This window comes from Crotalus tigris, unplaced genomic scaffold (genome assembly GCF_016545835.1).
Source record: "Crotalus tigris isolate CLP2741 ecotype Arizona unplaced genomic scaffold, ASM1654583v1 scf7180000020968.1038771, whole genome shotgun sequence".
In the NCBI taxonomy this organism is placed as follows: Eukaryota; Metazoa; Chordata; class Lepidosauria; order Squamata; family Viperidae; genus Crotalus; species Crotalus tigris.
The window spans coordinates 532,548-549,633 of record NW_024098284.1 but is presented as its reverse complement, the minus strand read 5'-3'; the positions used below and the strand labels follow the sequence as shown (position 1 = coordinate 549,633).

At 47.2% G+C, this 17,086-nt stretch overlaps 1 protein-coding gene across 1 annotated transcript; it reads right to left on the bottom strand.

Annotated features, from left to right (window-relative positions):
* Nucleotides 1-542: 542 nt before the first annotated feature.
* Nucleotides 543-15,259, bottom strand: CLDN16 (claudin 16). Its single transcript, XM_039369106.1, has 5 exons — nt 15,137-15,259; nt 9,957-10,059; nt 8,313-8,477; nt 2,713-2,904; nt 543-670 (listed from the first exon to the last, which is right to left on the bottom strand). Exons 1-5 carry the CDS (start codon nt 15,248-15,250, stop codon nt 543-545), a joined length of 702 nt encoding a protein of 233 aa, XP_039225040.1. The 5' UTR covers nt 15,251-15,259.
* Between the last annotated feature and the right edge of the window lie 1,827 nt (nt 15,260-17,086).

Here is a 17,086-nt window from a genome sequence, read left to right as displayed (position 1 = left end):
TCTCCTTAATTCCAGGTTGCTTCTCTCCTTGATCAGTTTCCAACCGTTGTTTCTCACCCTTCCCTCTGGTGCTTTGGTGAACAACCCTGCCCCCCCCCCCGCCTTGTGGCAGCCCCTCATATATTTGATCGGCATCTTTGGCAAATGGCATTGCAAACTCGGAAGGAAGACCAGTCTGGAGGGAGGAAAGAAGTCTCCCTAGACTGAGTTTGATAAAATGCGCAAAAGCAGCCACGTGCATTGCCCGTTGAATTAATTCCGGGTGCGGAAAGCAGGCAGTCAGCCTGCTTAAATCTCTGTCAACCCAGAGGTAGGAAAATTCTCTCGTCGCCTGGATGAAAACCTCCACCTTTTGGCGATGAAATACAGCAAGGGTCTTTCTTGCATTACAGGACTCGTTCAGCAAAATAACTTAAAAAGACGCAGGGTGGAGAACTTGTCTGGTGGCCAAGGGCGAAGGCCATGAAGGTCTTTATGGAACCACTTCCTTCTGAGGACACTTGGGGCCTGTACCTCGCCGTCTTGAGCCCCCTTCCTCAGCCTTACACCCGGGTATCCCTTGCGTACATCATGGCGGTGGGGGTCTGCACAGACGAATGGCAGGAGAGGGTCACGGCAGGAGGCAGATAAACCCTCCGAAAAGGGTAGAGGTCCTTCTTCAAGTTGGCATCTAAGAACCAGGAAACAAAAGAGAGAGACACGGGTTCAGCAAACTGACAATCATGGACACTGTAGTATCTGTGTAGCATCTGTGGCCAGTATCTTGGAGCAAGAGGCTATCCAGGGTTGGGCAAGACTGCCAAGAGAAAATATGCTACAGCACATGTAGGTAGCCAAACGTAGATTGTCTGAGACTTTTTAAAGCAGCTACTTCGATAATTGTCACATGAACCTGGGAAGAAGTTCAGTTATGATAAAGCAGTGTTTTCCACCGTGGTGACTTTTCAGATAGGTGGACTTCAACTCCCAGAATTCCCCAGTCAGCACAGGCAGGCAAACCAAACATAGATGCTCTGCAGCTCTTTAAAGCAGCTGCTTCTATAGTGGTCACGTGAACCTGGGAAGAAGAAGCGCAGTTGGGCTAAAACAGTGTTTTTCCACCTTGGCCGCTTTCAGATGGGTGGAATTCAACTCCCAGAATTTCCCAGCCTATGCAGGCAGATAGCCAAATGTAGATTGTCTGCGACTCTTTAAAGCAGCTGCTTCTATAATTGTCACCTGAATTTGGAAGACGTCCAGTTGCGATAAAGCAATGTTTTTCCAACCTTGGTGTCTTTAAGGTGCGTGGATCACAATGCCCCAAATTAACCAGCCAGCATCGGCAGGTAGCCAAACATAAATTGTCTGTGACTCTTTAAAGCAGCTACTTCGATAATTGTCACATGAACCTGGGAAGAAGTGCAGTTGGGATAAAACAGCGTTTTCCACCTTGGTGACGTTTCAGATGGGTGGACTTCAACTCCCAGAATTCCCCAGTCAGCGCAGGCAGGTAGCCAATTGTAGATTGTCTGCAACTCTTTAAAGCAGCTATTTCTATAATGGTCATATGAGCCTGGGAAGAAGTACAGTTGCCATAAAGCTGTATTGTCCTAGCTTGGCTACTTTGGGATGTGTGGACTTCTACAGCCACAATGCTGTAGAAGTACAGCACATGCTGGCTGGGGAATTTTGGGAGTTGAAGTCCACACGTCTTAAAGCAGTAGGAAACCACCGCAGATGGGAACTCTGGTTGCACCTCCACACACCTTGAAGATCCCGAGGACTTGGGGTGCTAAATGGTTGCTGGAATCATTGAAGCTCATTGGCTGTACACTAAACCACCATTTCAGCAAGCAGAAGCGCCTGTAGGGTGTAGTCTGAAAAGTCAAGATGGTGGTCAAAGGCCGGTTTATGCTAAGGTTGAGTGGGTGGGAGGCTAACTCCTTCTAAGTTGTTCTAAAAACCCCAGTCTTGGTGTGCTTGGGAGGTGGTGCCTTCAGTCGGTCCAAGGGATGTCCTGTGGCTTGAGCTGTGGTGGTTGAGATGTTGCAATGGAAGATCCACCTGGTTTTGCATGAGTGTTGCCAATGTGATGTGCATCAAAGAGAGATGGCGCTTCCGTCACTTTGCTGAAGCCACCATCTTGACTTTTTGGACCACACCCAGCAGATATCCCCATCAGGAGAGGTGGAAGATTGCCCATCCCATCTGGAGGTCTCCAAACTGGAGAAGGGGACGGTCCACCAAAAATGGACCATCTCCTGGGCCTTTTGCAAAACACAAAACCATCCAACATCTATGGAGATTCTCAACCGTCCAGGCCACAGTGTCCGAAAGGTGCTTTTCAAAACACAATGGGACTTTTTCAATCCATCAGAATAGAGCTGAAAGGGACCTGGGAGGTCTTCTAGTCCATCCTCTTGCTCAAGCAGGAGACCCTCTACCATTTCAGACAGGTGGCGGTCCCGTCTCTTCTTAAAAACCTCCAGGGATGGAGCACCCATGACTTCTGAAGGCAACTGGTTAATTGTTCTCGCTGGGTCTTTCTCCGTTGTCTTTTTCCTGGAAAACATTTCGCTTCTCCTCCAAGAAGCTTCTTCAGTTCATCTTCAGTCCTTCAGAAAGAAACCGAGGACATCCGGTTGCTTTTGAAAAGCACCTCTGGGACGACCGTGCAAGGTTTCACATCGCTTCATACGTGTGGCCGTGGTCCGCATATCTGCCTTAGCTCACCTTGGAAAAGGCGCCCGCAGCAGGTTAAGAAGGTGCCGGCTAGGAAGCAACCGAAGGACCCACTCAGCCCAAGCCAGCATGACCAGCCAAGCTGGTACTGGGTGCCCACGAAGACATTATGCAAGACGAGGGTGGAACGTTCCACGTAGATCCCAATGGCGTACCAAGTGGAGCCGATGAGCCCAGGAATACCTATGAGAGAGAGAGAGAGAGAGAGAGAGAGAGAGGGAGGGAGGGAGGGGGAGGGAGGGAGGGAGAAGCTGTAGTGTCCACTATCCATAATAATAATGATAATAATAATAATAACAACAACTCCAGCAATGTTACAAAAAACTGCGCTATTCGGAACATCTTATATTTTAAGGAGATACCTGGTTGACACCTAGGATGCTGTTAGCAACCCCTGTCAACTATCAGCACCAGCCAATTTGAATATTCAGTTGACTGAGGTTCATGTTTAATGAAGAAAAGATAATAATAATAATAATAATAATAATAATAATAATAATAATGAGGAGGAGGAGGAGGAGGAAGAGGAGGAGGAGGAGAAGGAGGAGGAGGGATCTTGGAGGTCATCTAGTCCAACCCCCTGCTCAGGCAGGAAACCCTAGACCATTTCAGTCAAATGGCTGTCCAGTCTCTTCTTAAAAACTTCCAGTGTTGGAGCATTCACCTCTTCTGGAGGCAGGTTGTTCCACTGGTTAATGGTTCTAACTATCAGGAAATTCCTCCTTAGTTCCAGGTTGCTTCTCTCCTTGATGAGTTTCCATCCGTTGCTTCTTGTCCTGCCTTCAGGGGCTTTGGAGAATAGCTTGACTCCCTTTTCTTTGGGGAAGCCCCTGAGATATTGGAAGGCTGCTATCCTGTCCCCCCCTCGTCCTTCTCTTCGTTAAACTAGACCTAACCAGTTCCAGCAATCGTTCCTTATATGCTTTAGCCTCCAGTCCCCTGATCTTCTTTGTTGCTCTTCTCTGCACTCTTTCTAGAGTCTCAACATCTTTTTTATATCGTGGTGACCAAAACTGGATGCTGTATTCCAAACGTGGCCATACCAAGGCCTTGTAATTAAACAGCTAGGCTTGGAAGAGAAGCAACCTGGAACTAAGGAGGAACTTCCCAACAATCAGAACAATTAATCAGTGGAACTCCTTGCCTCCAGAAGTTGTGAATGCTCCAACACTTCAAGTTTTTAAGAAGAGACTGGACAGCCATTTGTCTGGAACGACAGAAGATCTCCTGCCCTGAATAGGGGGTTGGACTAGAAGACCTCCAAGACCCCTCCCATTATTCTATTCTAAAATAAAAAGCATCCAGGGGCTAAACCATATGGCGAACGATTGAAGAAAATAGATAAGCTTAGCCCAATGAAGAGAAAGTTTAGGGATGACATGACAGCAGCCTTCCGATGTTTGAGGGGCTGCCCCAAAGAAGAGGGGGGGGGTCAACCTATTCTCCAAAGCACCTCAAGGCAGGACAAGAAGCAACGGATGGAAATTCATTAAAGAGAGATCATGTCCATTATCTAGACCTTTTGGTCTTTCTTATTGATTCTGTAAGGGCCTCCTGCCTAAGCAGGGGGTTGGACTAGATGACCTCCAAGGTCCCTTCCAACTCCATTAGTCTATGATTCTGCGAGGGCCTCCTGCTCGAGCGGGGGGTTGGACTAGATGACCTCCAAGGTCCCTTCCAACTCCATTAGTCTATGATTCTGCGAGGGCCTCCTGCTCGAGCGGGGGGTTGGACTAGATGACCTCCAAGGTCCCTTCCAACTCCATTTGTCTATGATTCTGCGAGGGCCTCCTGCTCAAGCGGAGGGTTGGACTAGATGACCTCCAAGGTCCCTTCCAACTCCATTAGTGTATGATTCTGCGAGGGCTTCCTGCTGGAGCAGAGGGTTGGACTAGATGACCTCCAAGGTCCCTTCCAACTCCATTAGTGTATGATTCTGCGAGGGCCTCCTGCTGGAGCAGGGGGTTGGACTAGATGACCTCCAAGATCCCTTCCAACTCCATTAGTCTATATTATAGTGTATATTATTATTATTGTTGTTGTTGTTGTTGTTGTTGTCATCTTTTGGGCCAGCTTCTGTTCTTCCTTTCTCAGTATCCTTCGTGAAAAGTCTTTGATTTCAGGTTAAAAACTGGAAGGGCCTCCTCCTCCTCCTCTTTCAGTGGAACTGTGGACCCCCTAATTCACCCCAAATTAGGAAGGAAGGGATGATCTGCCAGAGAGGGTCAAAGGTTCGAAGGTCAAAGATGTCATGGTGGCCAGGATGGACTGATCCTAGTTTCACCTCACACTACTGGGGCCGCCATCTTGACCAGGGGTCCTGAAACTACGGCCCACCATTTTATCCGGCCCGCCTTTTTATCCAGCCCGCCTCAACCTCCCGGGCAAGCCGTCCAATCACGAGGACAGGGTAAGTGGATGGCGGCGAGAGCTCCAGCCAATGGCGGGATGGCAAGTTGGTGGGAAGAGATGTTTTTTCCCCCAGTTTCTCCTTCACGCACCAAAGCGTACACTTGTGCTTTGGCCACGCCCCCTTCCTCTCGCCTCCTCGCGTTTTTACCTCAGGGTTTAGGCCTCACTTGCAGCCTCGGCCTCGCTTAGGGCAGCCAAGCCGGGTGATGACAACGCCACTGCTGTTCCTTCCTCTAAGGCGGGTCCCTCGCTAGGCGCTACGGAATGCGAGCCCCAGCCTCCGTCGCTGCCGTGCCAGCCAAGAGGAAATTGGTGCTGCCGGCCCTCAACATTGCCATCGCCGAGGGACCCAGCCTTACCGGCGGCGGCGAGGGCGATGGCTCCAAGTGAGTGGGCTTGATCCTCCATTAGGGTCGGAGTGGGGCTGCTGGAGTGGGGTGCCAGTTTTGGGTCTGAGGCAGTGGTGGGATTCAAATAACTGAACAACCCATTCTCTTATTGGATGCAGGCCTGGGCCTCCGAGGCATAGAACGAACTTCCAGAAGTGGCATCCATGCACTTCCAGTGGCTGTTCTAGGCCTGGGAGTCCTCCTCCAGGCCTCTGAGGCCTAGAACAGACTTCCGGAAGTGGCATCCATGCACTTACGGTGGCCGTTCTAGGCCTGGGAGGCCTCCTCCAGGCCACTGAGGCCTAGAACGAACTTCCAGAAGTGGCATCCACTCACATCTGGCAGGCCTCCGAGGCCTAGAAAGAGCTTCCAGAAGTGGCATCCGCGCACTTCCGGTGGCCGTTCTAGGCCTGGGAGGCCTCCTCCAGGCCTCTGAGGCCTAGAACGGACTTCCGGAAGTGGCATCCATGCACTTCTGGCAGGTCGTTCTAGGCCTGGGAGGCCTCCTCCAGGCCACTGAGGCCTAGAACGGACTTCCTGAAGTGGCATCCATGCACTTCTGGTGTGCCGTTCTAGGCCTGGGAGGCCTCCTCCAGGCCTCTGAGGCCTAGAACGGACTTCCGGAAGTGGCATCCATGCACTTCTGGCAGGTCGTTCTAGGCCTGGGAGGCCTCCTCCAGGCCACTGAGGCCTAGAACGGACTTCCTGAAGTGGCATCCATGCACTTCTGGTGTGCCGTTCTAGGCCTGGGAGGCCTCCTCCAGGCCTCTGAGGCCTAGAACGGACTTCCGGAAGTGGCATCCATGCACTTCTGGCAGGTCGTTCTAGGCCTGGGAGGCCTCCTCCAGGCCACTGAGGCCTAGAACGGACTTCCTGAAGTGGCATCCATGCACTTCTGGTGTGCCGTTCTAGGCCTGGGAGGCCTCCTCCAGGCCTCTGAGGCCTAGAACGGACTTCCGGAAGTGGCATCCATGCACTTCTGGCAGGTCGTTCTAGGCCTGGGAGGCCTCCTCCAGGCCACTGAGGCCTAGAACGGACTTCCTGAAGTGGCATCCATGCACTTCTGGTGTGCCGTTCTAGGCCTGGGAAGCCTCCTCCAGGCCTCCAAGACCTAGACTGTGTGGGGGAAGTTTAAAAATAAAAATATATATGCTTTTAGTATTATCATGTAATCATATTTTATATTTTATAATTATCATTGTATAATCAATTGCCTGAGTAGATGCTTTGAGTATATAGGGAACATACAAGCCTCAGGTGGAGGAAGGGGGGAGAACAGGAGTTACCGTGGGGCCCAGTGTGAGTCACCATCTAGGAATTGTTTTTAAGTACCTTTTGGTGCCTGGTACCCCTACTGAATCTAACAGGTGTAGAAGATGGGAGACATCTCTCCTCTAGAATTGATATAGGATAGTAGGGGAGGGATCTTATTAGTATCATGCAGCGGTTCTCAACCTGTGGGTCGGGACCCCATCTGGGGTCGAACGACCATTTCACGGGGGTCGCCAAACAATGCAGTCTGCCATTTTTTCCCCCCTTTTCCTTAGCTGTGCCAATCCCTTTTATTCTATTGGCTTTTGAAAGCCAATAGAATAGACTCTCTTGAATAGAGTCTAATTCTATTGGCTTTCAAAAGCTTTTGAAAGCCAGTAGGAATTGTCCAGGCTGTCTCTGCCCTGCTGAGCCCGCCAAAAGTCCCATTCTGCAAACGGTGCTGCAAGTTGTCTGCAGCGAAGGCGAACTGTCTGGAAGCTTCCACCCCTCCCTGCTGAGCAACTACTAAAAATGTAAGGAAAGAGGGCCAGGGGTGGGAGGTGGGAGGCCGGCGGGCACAGGGAGGATTGCTGGCACGCGTGGGGCCCGGCGGGTGCCTCACCTCCCTTGGGCTGGGCCAGCTGGTGGCCCAGCCAGTGGTCGCCCTGCGCCGTTGCTGCCCCTTGCCAGCTATGCTTCGGCTGGCGCAGGGGGCGGCACCACGCATGCGTGGCACTCCTGGGCAGGGAAAGTCCTCGACTTACAACCGGTTGGGTAATCCTTGACTTATGACCGGTTGGGGGTCACAGCATTAAAAAGGTTGAGAACCACTGATGTAACAGAACTACTCAACAGTTTCCATGGGCAACGTTGAGGAAAGGGGAAGCCCATCTGTGGATATGCATTCTCGTGCGAAAGCATCTGAAGTAAAATTGGACCTACTCATTAAACATGTGAGGGAGGACAACGTCTGCCATCTTCCCACAACTCAAAAAGCTATTTGTGGAAAAGCCAGCAGTTGCATTCCCAAACAAAAGTCGGGTGGATTCACTGGAAATGTATATTTTCTTCACTTAAAAACTCATTCAAATAATTAACCCATTCATTTTTCTCATTTCATAATCATTAATTTTTTTGCAAGCTATAGTCTGGCCCGCCCCCAACGGTCTGAGGGACTATGAACTGGTTCCCTCTTTAAAAAGTTTGAGGACCCCTGATCTTGACCGACTTTGACCATACTCTTCAGACCGTACTCTGAAAGAAAAATGGTAGGTTTCCTCCTTATTCTAAAAAAGCCCAGGAGAAACCTTGAAGACTACATCTTCTCATGGGTCCAAAGGTGAGAGAAGGTGTTGACGTCCTTCAGAGGCTGGTCTCCCCCGTCTAAGGGGCATCTCAGAAGCCATGCAGCTGATTCAAGGTCCATGGCACAATGCCATGAAAGGAAGAAGGAACTTCTGGGGGTGTAGCCCCAGCTAAGCCTCCCCATATCTACCCCACAGCCCCCTCTGGACCAGATCCCATGGGCCAAACTACCTCCAGTTAAGAGCACCAAGCCAGAGAAGAAGCAGATGCGGTTTTTGATCCCTGGTTGATCCAGGAGGAACTTCACACAGTCCAGGCCAAGGAGAAGAAACACGAATCCAAGGCCAGCCAGAAGGTCAGCGGTGATCAGCAGACCCCGGGTCAGGACCAGCTTCACTGCAAAAGAAGCAGGGTGGGGTGGGGGAAGGAAGATGGGGGGCACACACGCAGACACAGACAGACACACACACAGACTCTGGGTGCAGCTCCTGAACTTGATGTTCTCTAGCTTGGAAGAAGAACTCTGGGTGAATCTTCCCAGATTTTCTTCAAAAAACAAACAAACACCAGGGCTGCTAAGAATGGACTTGGACCTTCTAGACCAGTGGTTCTCAACCTGTGGGTCGGGACCCCATTTGGGGTCGAACGACCATTTCACGGGGGTCGCCAAACAATGCAGTCCGCCATTTTTCCCCCCATTTTCCTTAGCTGTGCTACTCCCTTTTATTCTATTGGCTTTTGAAAGCCAATAGAATAGACTCTCTTGAATAGAGTCTAATTCTATTGGCTTTCCAAAGCCAATAGGAATTGTCCAGGCTGTGTCTGCCCTGCTGAGCCCGCCAAAAGTCCCCTTCTGCAAACGGTGCTGCACCAGTTGAGTAGTCCTCGACTTACGACCGGTTGAGTAGTCCTCGACTTACGACCAGTTGGGGGGTCGTGGCATTAAAAAGGTTGAGAACCACTGGTCTAGACCAGTGGGGTATCAAGGAGAAGGCAGGACCGCATCTGAGGTCCCCCGGAAACCATTCGGCCGGGATATTTTAACACGACAAAATGAAGAAGGAAAGAGGAATTCCTATAACATTCTATGACGTAAAATCATGGAGTTACAACGGCTCTGAAAAAAGTGACTTACGACCATTTTTCACACTTACGACTGTCGCAGCATCCCCAGGGTCACGGGAGCAGAATGTGAACACTTGGCAGCTGACTCACGTTTATGACGGTCGCAGGGTCCCGGGGGAGGGGACACCTGATCCCCTTTTGCGACCTTCCGACAGGCGATGGGGAAGCCTGATTCACTTAACAACCATGTGGCTCACTTAACATCTGCGGTGATTTGCTTAACTCAACAACTAGGGCAGGGGTAGGCAACCTTGGCTCTTTTATGAGCTTGGAAACCTTTACCTTTCCCCTCAGCATGGCTGGCTCAGGAATTCTGGGAGTTGAAGTCCACCAGTCATGGCCATAGTTCCCCCATGCTGGCTGAGGAATTCTGGGAGTTGAAGTCTGCAAGTCATGAAGGGGCCATAGTTCCTCCACGCTGGCTGAGGAATTCTGGGAGTTGAAGTCGACAAGTTATGAAGGGGCTATAGTTCCCCCACAGTGGCTGAGGAATTCTGGGAATTGAAGTCAATTCATGAAGGGGCCATAGTTCCCCCATGCTGGCTCAGGAATCCTGGGAGTTGAAGTCATAAAAGAGCCAAGGTTCCCCACCCCTGCCCTAGGGCAAGGAAGGGTTGTAAAAATGGGGCAAATCTCGCTTTGACAACTGTCTCGCTTAGCAACGGAAATGTGGTCATAAGCCGAGGACTACCTGTCTAGATGATCTCCTGGGTCCCTATGAATCCTCACCTTCTGCGCAAGTCCGCCTACCTGGGTGATCAGCGAAGATCGAATCGTATTCGTCACAGGTGGTTATCCCATCAAAGGCATTGGTGACGCATTCCCACCAGAGGCCACGGCACGTGGCACTCAGCTGGAGGAGAGGAAGCCGTGGTTATTCTTGTGGCTGTTACAGGGCTGTACAAAGTCCACTGTTTGGGAAACAAGTGTGGCCTTCACACAACCAACTTCCCCTTCCCAAATGTTAATCAAAGTTAACGTGTGAAAGCATCTCCTAGTCAAGGTAGAAAATTGTGTTATGGAATAGAAATAGGAATGGAATGGATGGAATGGAATAGAATAGAATAGAATAGAATAGAATAGAATAGAATAGAATAGAATAGAGAAAATGTGGAATGGAATGGAATAGAAAATATGGAATAGGATAGGATAGAATTATGGAATAGAATAGAATAGAATAGAATAGAATAGAATAGAATAGAATAGAATAGAATAGAATAGAATAGAATAGAATAGAATCTGGAAGGGGCCTTGGAGGTCTTCTAGTCCAGCCCCCTGCTCAAGCAGGAGAACCTATGCCATCTCAAACAAGTGACTGCCCAGTCTCTTCTTAAAAACCTCCAATGACGGTATGGCTTCCCCTGGTTCAGCAAGGGGTTGGTCTAGAAGACCTCCAAGGTCCCTTCCAGCTTTTTTCTGCTTGATTAATTCAGATGTCTTTTCCAAATTTGTTAAGCAGGTAGAAGTGCATATAATCTAGAACTAGAAAAATGGCAAAAGTTATGGGAGAGAAATTATAACTTGACAATGTCAACTTCATACAAAGAAAATCTATATAAAATGTTTTATAGATGGCCCTTGCCACTAGCAAGCTTAGCAAAAATCTTTAAAAATATGTTAGATAGATGTTGGAAATGTAAACATAATTCAGGCACATATTATCATGTCTGGTGGACATGTGAGAAAGCAAAGAACTATTGGAAAAAGATACATACTTGATTAGAAAAGGTATTGGGAGAACATGTAGACTTTAAACCTGAATTTTTCTTACTAGGTATAATGCCAGAAAAGATGAACAAACAAAGCCTATATTTGATTTTACATGTCACAACAGCAGGAAGAATAATATTTGCGCCATGTTGGAAAAATGTCTTCCTCCACCAGAGGAAGAAATCATTAAAAAAATACTGGAATGTGCAGAGATGGACAGATTTGACTATGAGTTTGAAGAAAAAGAAGAAGCAGAATATTACCAAACCTGGGACTTATTTTATTGATGGCTAGAGGAAAGATTGAAGGATTAGGAATTAAATAGGTATTAGTGTTTTTAAATCCAGACAGCACGTTGGTTGGAAAATTATTATATGTATGTAAGAAAAAAAATCAAGAAAATCTTGTAAAGAAGAAGAAGGAGGAGGAGGAGGAGGAGGAGGAGGAGGAGGAGGAGGAGGAAGAAGAAGAAGAAGAAGAAGAAGAAGAAGAAGAAGAAGAAGAAGAAGAAGAAGAAGAAGAAGAAGGAGAGGAGAGAGGAAGGAGGAGAGGAGGAGGAGGAGGAGAAGAAGAAGAAGAAGAAGAAGAAGAAGAAGAAGAAGAAGAAGAAGAAGAAGAAGAAGAAGAAGAAGAAGAAGAAGGGGAGGAGGAGGAAGGAGGAAGAAGGAGGAGGAGGAGGAGGAGGAAGAAGAAGAAGAAGGAGAAGAAGAAGAAGAAGAAGAAGAAGAAGAAGAAGAAGAAGAAGAAGAAGAAGAAGAAGCAGCAGCAGCTAGATAAGGAGGAGAGGGGAACATGAGGGGGGGAATCTCCCTTCTCCCCCCCCCCCAGCCTCTCCTGGGCTGCCCTCTTTTGCCCACTCTGAAGGCACTTGAGGTCAACACCGGCCCGCGATCTTTAGAGAAGCAATGGGCTGGGGAAGTGAGAAAAGTAACTCAATCTGTCAGGAATTAACACCGTTGGCCCTTGTGATGCCCGTTTAGCGTTCACACTTGACCAGGGAAGTGTGAAATGCGCAGGCGGACAACCTCGAGGGCATGTTAATGAAGCTGGAAGAGGGTGACTGGCATCACATGAGCCCTTCTGCCAGGAAGCCAAGGTTAAAAAGAAAAAACCTTTGTGGACTCCAAAGATCGTCACCTCACACCTCCCCAAGCGGGTCTGCAATTTCTTTGTGCTTCCTTAGAGAATATAGAATAAAAAAATATAGATTTTTTTTTAAAAGGAAGGAATGGAAAGGAATGGAAATAGAATAGAATAGAATAGAATAGAATAGAATAGAATAGAATAGAATAGAATAGAATCTGGAGGTTTTCTAGTCCAGCCCCCTGCTCAAGCAGGAGAACCTATACCATCTCAGACAAGTGACTGTCCAGTCTTTTGTTAAAAACCTCCACTGATGGAGCACCCATGATTTCTGGTGGCAACTTCTATTCCACTGGTTACTTGTCTTCACTGTTAGGAAGTTTCACCTTAATTTCAGGTTGCTTCTCTCCTTGGTCACTTTCCATCCAATAAGTTGACCCCCTCTTCCTTGTGTTGTTGTTGTTGTTAATTGCGAAGTTGTGTCCGACCCATCGCGACCCTATGGACAACATTCCTCCAGGCCTTCCTGTCCTCTCCCATCTTCTGGAGTCCATTGAAGCTCACGCCTCCTGCTTCAGTGACTCCATCCAGCCATCTCATTCTCTGTCGTCCCCTTCTTCTCTTGCCCTCCATCTTTCCCAGCATCAGGCTCTTCTCCAGGGAGTCCTTCCTTCTCATTAGGTGGCCAAAGTACTTGAGTTTCAACTTCAGGATCTGGCCTTCTCAAGAGCAGTCGGGGTTGATCTCCTCTAGGACTGACCGGTTGGATCGCCTTGCAGTCTGGGGGACTCGCAGGAGTCTTCTCCAGCCCCAGAGTTCAAAGGCCTCCATTCTTTGGCGCTCAGCCTTTCTTATGGTCCAACTTTCACAGCCATACATTGCAACTGGGAAAACCATGGCCTTGACTATACGTACTTTTGTTGGCAGGGTGATGTCTCTGCTTTTTAGTATGCTGTCTAGATTTGCCATAGCTTTCCTCCCCAGGAGCAAATGTCTTTTAATTTCTTGGCTGCAGTCCCCATCTGATCTTTGAGCCCAGAAAAATAAAATCTGTCACTACCTCCATTTCTTCCTTGTGACAGCCTCTTAAATACCGGAAGGTCTATAGTCATCCCTGTTCAACTATACAAAAGCATGATACAAAAAAGGCATTGAGACCCCAGGCGAGTGCAGAGAAGAGCAACAAAGATGATGAGGGGACTGGAGGCTAAAGCATATGAGGAACGGTTGCTGGAATTGGGTATGTCTCATTTAATGACGATAAGGACGAGTGGGGACAGGATAACAACATTCCAGTATCTCAGGGACTGCCCCAAAGAAGAGGGAGTCAAGCTCTTCTCCAAAGCCCCTGAAGGCAGGACAAGAAGCAACGGGTGGAAACTGATCAAGGAGAAAAGCAACCTGGAATTAAGGAGAAATTTCCTGACAGTGAGGACAATTAACCAGTGGAACTACCTGCCTCCAGAAGCTATGAATGCTCCAACACTGGTGGCATTCAAGAAGAGACTGGACAGCCCCTTGTCTGAAATGGTATAGGGTTTCCTGCCTGAGCAGGGGGTTGGACTAGAAGATCTCCAAGGTCCCTTCCAACTATTATTATTATTATTATATATGGATCATCGCACAGTCAGCCAGATGTTCAGACTGGATTTGGCATTTTGTCTACCTATCGAGTCCTTACCCAGGACCTGGGATAGGCAGATGTGGATGTTTGATGGTATTACAGATATCGTCGCAGGATGGAAGCAGTTCCTAATAAGGCTGCCTTTTGCAATTGACTAATAGCGAATTTGTCAATGCCAATGGTGTTCAAGTGGTGCTCCAGTTGTTTTGGGATTGCACCCAAGGAGCCTATTACTATTGGTACTACCCTTGCTTGCTTTTGCCACAGTCTTTCTATTTCTATTTGTAGGTCTTTGTATTTTGTTATTTTCTCCAGTTCTTTCTCTTCTATTCTGCTATTATTATTATTATTATTATTATTATTATTAATCATTGCACAGTCAGCCAGATGTTCAGACTGGATTTGGTATTTTTGCCTTCCCAAAGACTTGAGATAGGCAGATGTGGATTATTATTATTAGTAGTAGTATTGTTGTTGTTGTTGTTGTTGTTGTTGTTGTTGTTGTTGTTATTATTATTATTATTATTATTATTATTATTATTATTATTCACCTTCTATGAAAGAAACACAATAGCTCCAATAGCTCCCAAAGCAGAGACAGACAATAAACGGGCAGAAATCTAAGATAAACGGTCCTTTAGATCAGGGTTTCTTGAGCTTAGCAACTTTAAGAAGTTGGGGTGGGGTAGGGCTTAGCTGGCTGGGGAATTCTGGGAGTTGAAGTCCACCATCTTCAAATTGCTAAGCTTGACAAACACTGCATTAGATCAATGCCAATAAGAATGCCCTATTTGATTTCCCTCTTTGTCTTTCCATTTCTTTCTTTCTTTCTTTCTTTCTTTCTTTCTTTCTTTCTTTCTTTCTTTCTTTCTCTCTCAAGTTCTCTCTCTTTCTCTCCTTTCTTTCTTTCTTTCTTTCTTTCTCAAGTTCTCTCTTTCTTTCTTTCTTTCTTGTTCTCTTCCTTCCTTCCTTTCTTTCTCTCTTTCAAGTTTTCTGTCTCTCTCTCTCTGTCTTTCTTTCTTTCTTTCTCTTTCTTTCTTTCTTTCTTTCTTTCTTTCTTTCTTTCTTTCTTTCTTATCTATAAAATGTATAGTATCCCCCCATCTTACCTCAAGGAAACTCTGTGAAGCTTACCATCATAAAAATAAACAAATAAAATAAAATAAAAACGATATAAACTAAAACCATAAACAAAATAGCACAAAATCCAAAAACTCCTGCCCAATTAAAAACAAAACAAAACCCAGAGGACTTCATGGAATAAAGCAAGCCCGGCTCTCAACCCACGGCCTCACCTCTATGCTTTCTGGGACGGTCCCTGTGCCTTTGACACCTGCACGGCAGGCTGAAACCCAACTGGTAACGTTTCCTTTGGCGGCTGCTTTTCCTTTTGCACCTGGGAAAAAGCACCGAGCATCTGGATGTTCCTTTGCCAGCCAGCACATCTGAGAATCCAGCTTCGGGGTCACACGCCTACACAAACACACACCCCAGGTGCTGCCACGGGCCTTACCTCCAGGGAGTCATCGGCGTTGACCATCCAGCAATCTGTCCAGGTGGCCACAATGAGAAACCCCAGAGAGAAGAAGGCGAAGAAGCAGCCCAGGTACTGGAGCAGAGGCCTCATGTTCGCTGCAAGGGAGACCTGGCTGACCCCTTCGCTGGCCTGGCTCTAGGGCAAAGCCTCCCTCCGCCTCCCTGCGGATGGCCAATGGCCCCCACGGTCCAGTGCTTGGGAGGAAGAGGAGGAGGGCTGTGGCAGGGGTGCTGGGCAGCCAGGAGGAGGGCAAGCCCAGGCATGCGCCTGCATTAAAGCCCTCCTTAATTGCCCCGTGTTTTGCTGAGCCTCAGGTGGACTCACTTGGATCCAGGATTTTGCTGGAGAAGGGCTGGCAGCTTCCAGGAAAGGTTTGGGCCATGCTGGCACGGGCAGGTCAACTGTAGCAGATGCCCCCAAGCCATTGGCCAAGCTCGGGCATCGCCAACCTTAACAGAATAAAACAGAATAACAGAAGAGTTTGGATGGGACCTTAAAGGTCTTCTAGTCCAGCTCCTTGCTCAAGCAGGTGACCCGAGACCATTCCAGACAAGTCATGGATGCTCTGTCACTGGAGGTTGTTAGGAAGAGAATAGACAGTCACTTATCTGAGATGGTATAGGTTCTCCCACTTAAGCAGGGGGCTGGACTAGAAGACCTCTGAGGTCCCTTCCAGCTTCTATTCTATCCTATCCTATCCTATCCTATCCTACTCTACTCTTTCTCAATAAGGATTCTATTCTATTCTTAATTTTGTTCTATTCTTTATTCTGTTCTGTTCTATTCATCATTATTGTATTGTATTGTATTGTATTGTATTCTGTTCTGTTCTATTCTATTCTATTCTTTATTCTGTTGTATTCTTTATTCTGTTCTGTTCTGTTCTATTCATCAGTATTGTACTGTATTGTATTGTATTCCATTCCATTGCATTCCATTCCATATTTTCTATTCTATTCTATTCTATTCTATTCTATTCTATTCTATTCTATTCTATTCTATTCTATTCTATTCTATTCTATTCTATTCTATATTCTATTCTATTCTAATTATTTCTATTCTATTCTACTCTAATTATATCTATTCTATTCTATATTCTATTCTATATTCTATTCTATTCTACATTCTATTCTATTCTAATTATTTCTATTCTACTCTAATTATGTGTATTCTATTCTATTCTATTCTATTCTATTCTATTCTATTCTATTCTATTCTATTCCATTCCATTCCATTCCATTCTATTCTATTCTATTCTATTCTATTCTATTCTATTCTATTCTATTCTATTCTATTCTATACTCTCCAGTCTCTTCTTAAAAACCTCTAGTGATGGAGCACCCACGACTTCTGGAGGCAACTTCTGTTCCACTGGTTAATTGTCCTCACTGTCAGGAAGTTTCTCCTTAATTCCAGGTTGAATCTCTCCTTGATTCGTTTCCATCTGTTGCTTCTTAAAGGGCCATTTGGGACGCAGCAGGCATGAAGTCACCAGGGGCATATTGTTATGGATGCCTCCTGACCCCCTGCGGACACATCCCTGGCCTGCATTCTGCGTTTTCTCCAGCAGGTGGCGATGGGCTCATTCCTCCTGCTCAGGACGGATGTTGGAACTGGGGAACAACAGCTGGATGTGAAATTTGGAGAAGGGGCTGAACCCCACGTTGCCTCCCTGCCATTTAGCAAACTTTTTGCAATTCCCTTTTAAAAAATGATCTCCCTCGTTTCTTTATTAGGGACCCACATTTCTCCCCTTTGGCTGAGATTAAACAATGGATGATTACATGTGGTTCGATGGGAGACCACAGAGAGATCTCAGGGTTACAGGCTAGTGTTTCTCAACCTTGACCATTTTAAGGCATGTGGACTTCAACTCCCAGAATTCCACAGCCAGCAATGCTGGCTGTGGAATTCTGGGAGTTGAAG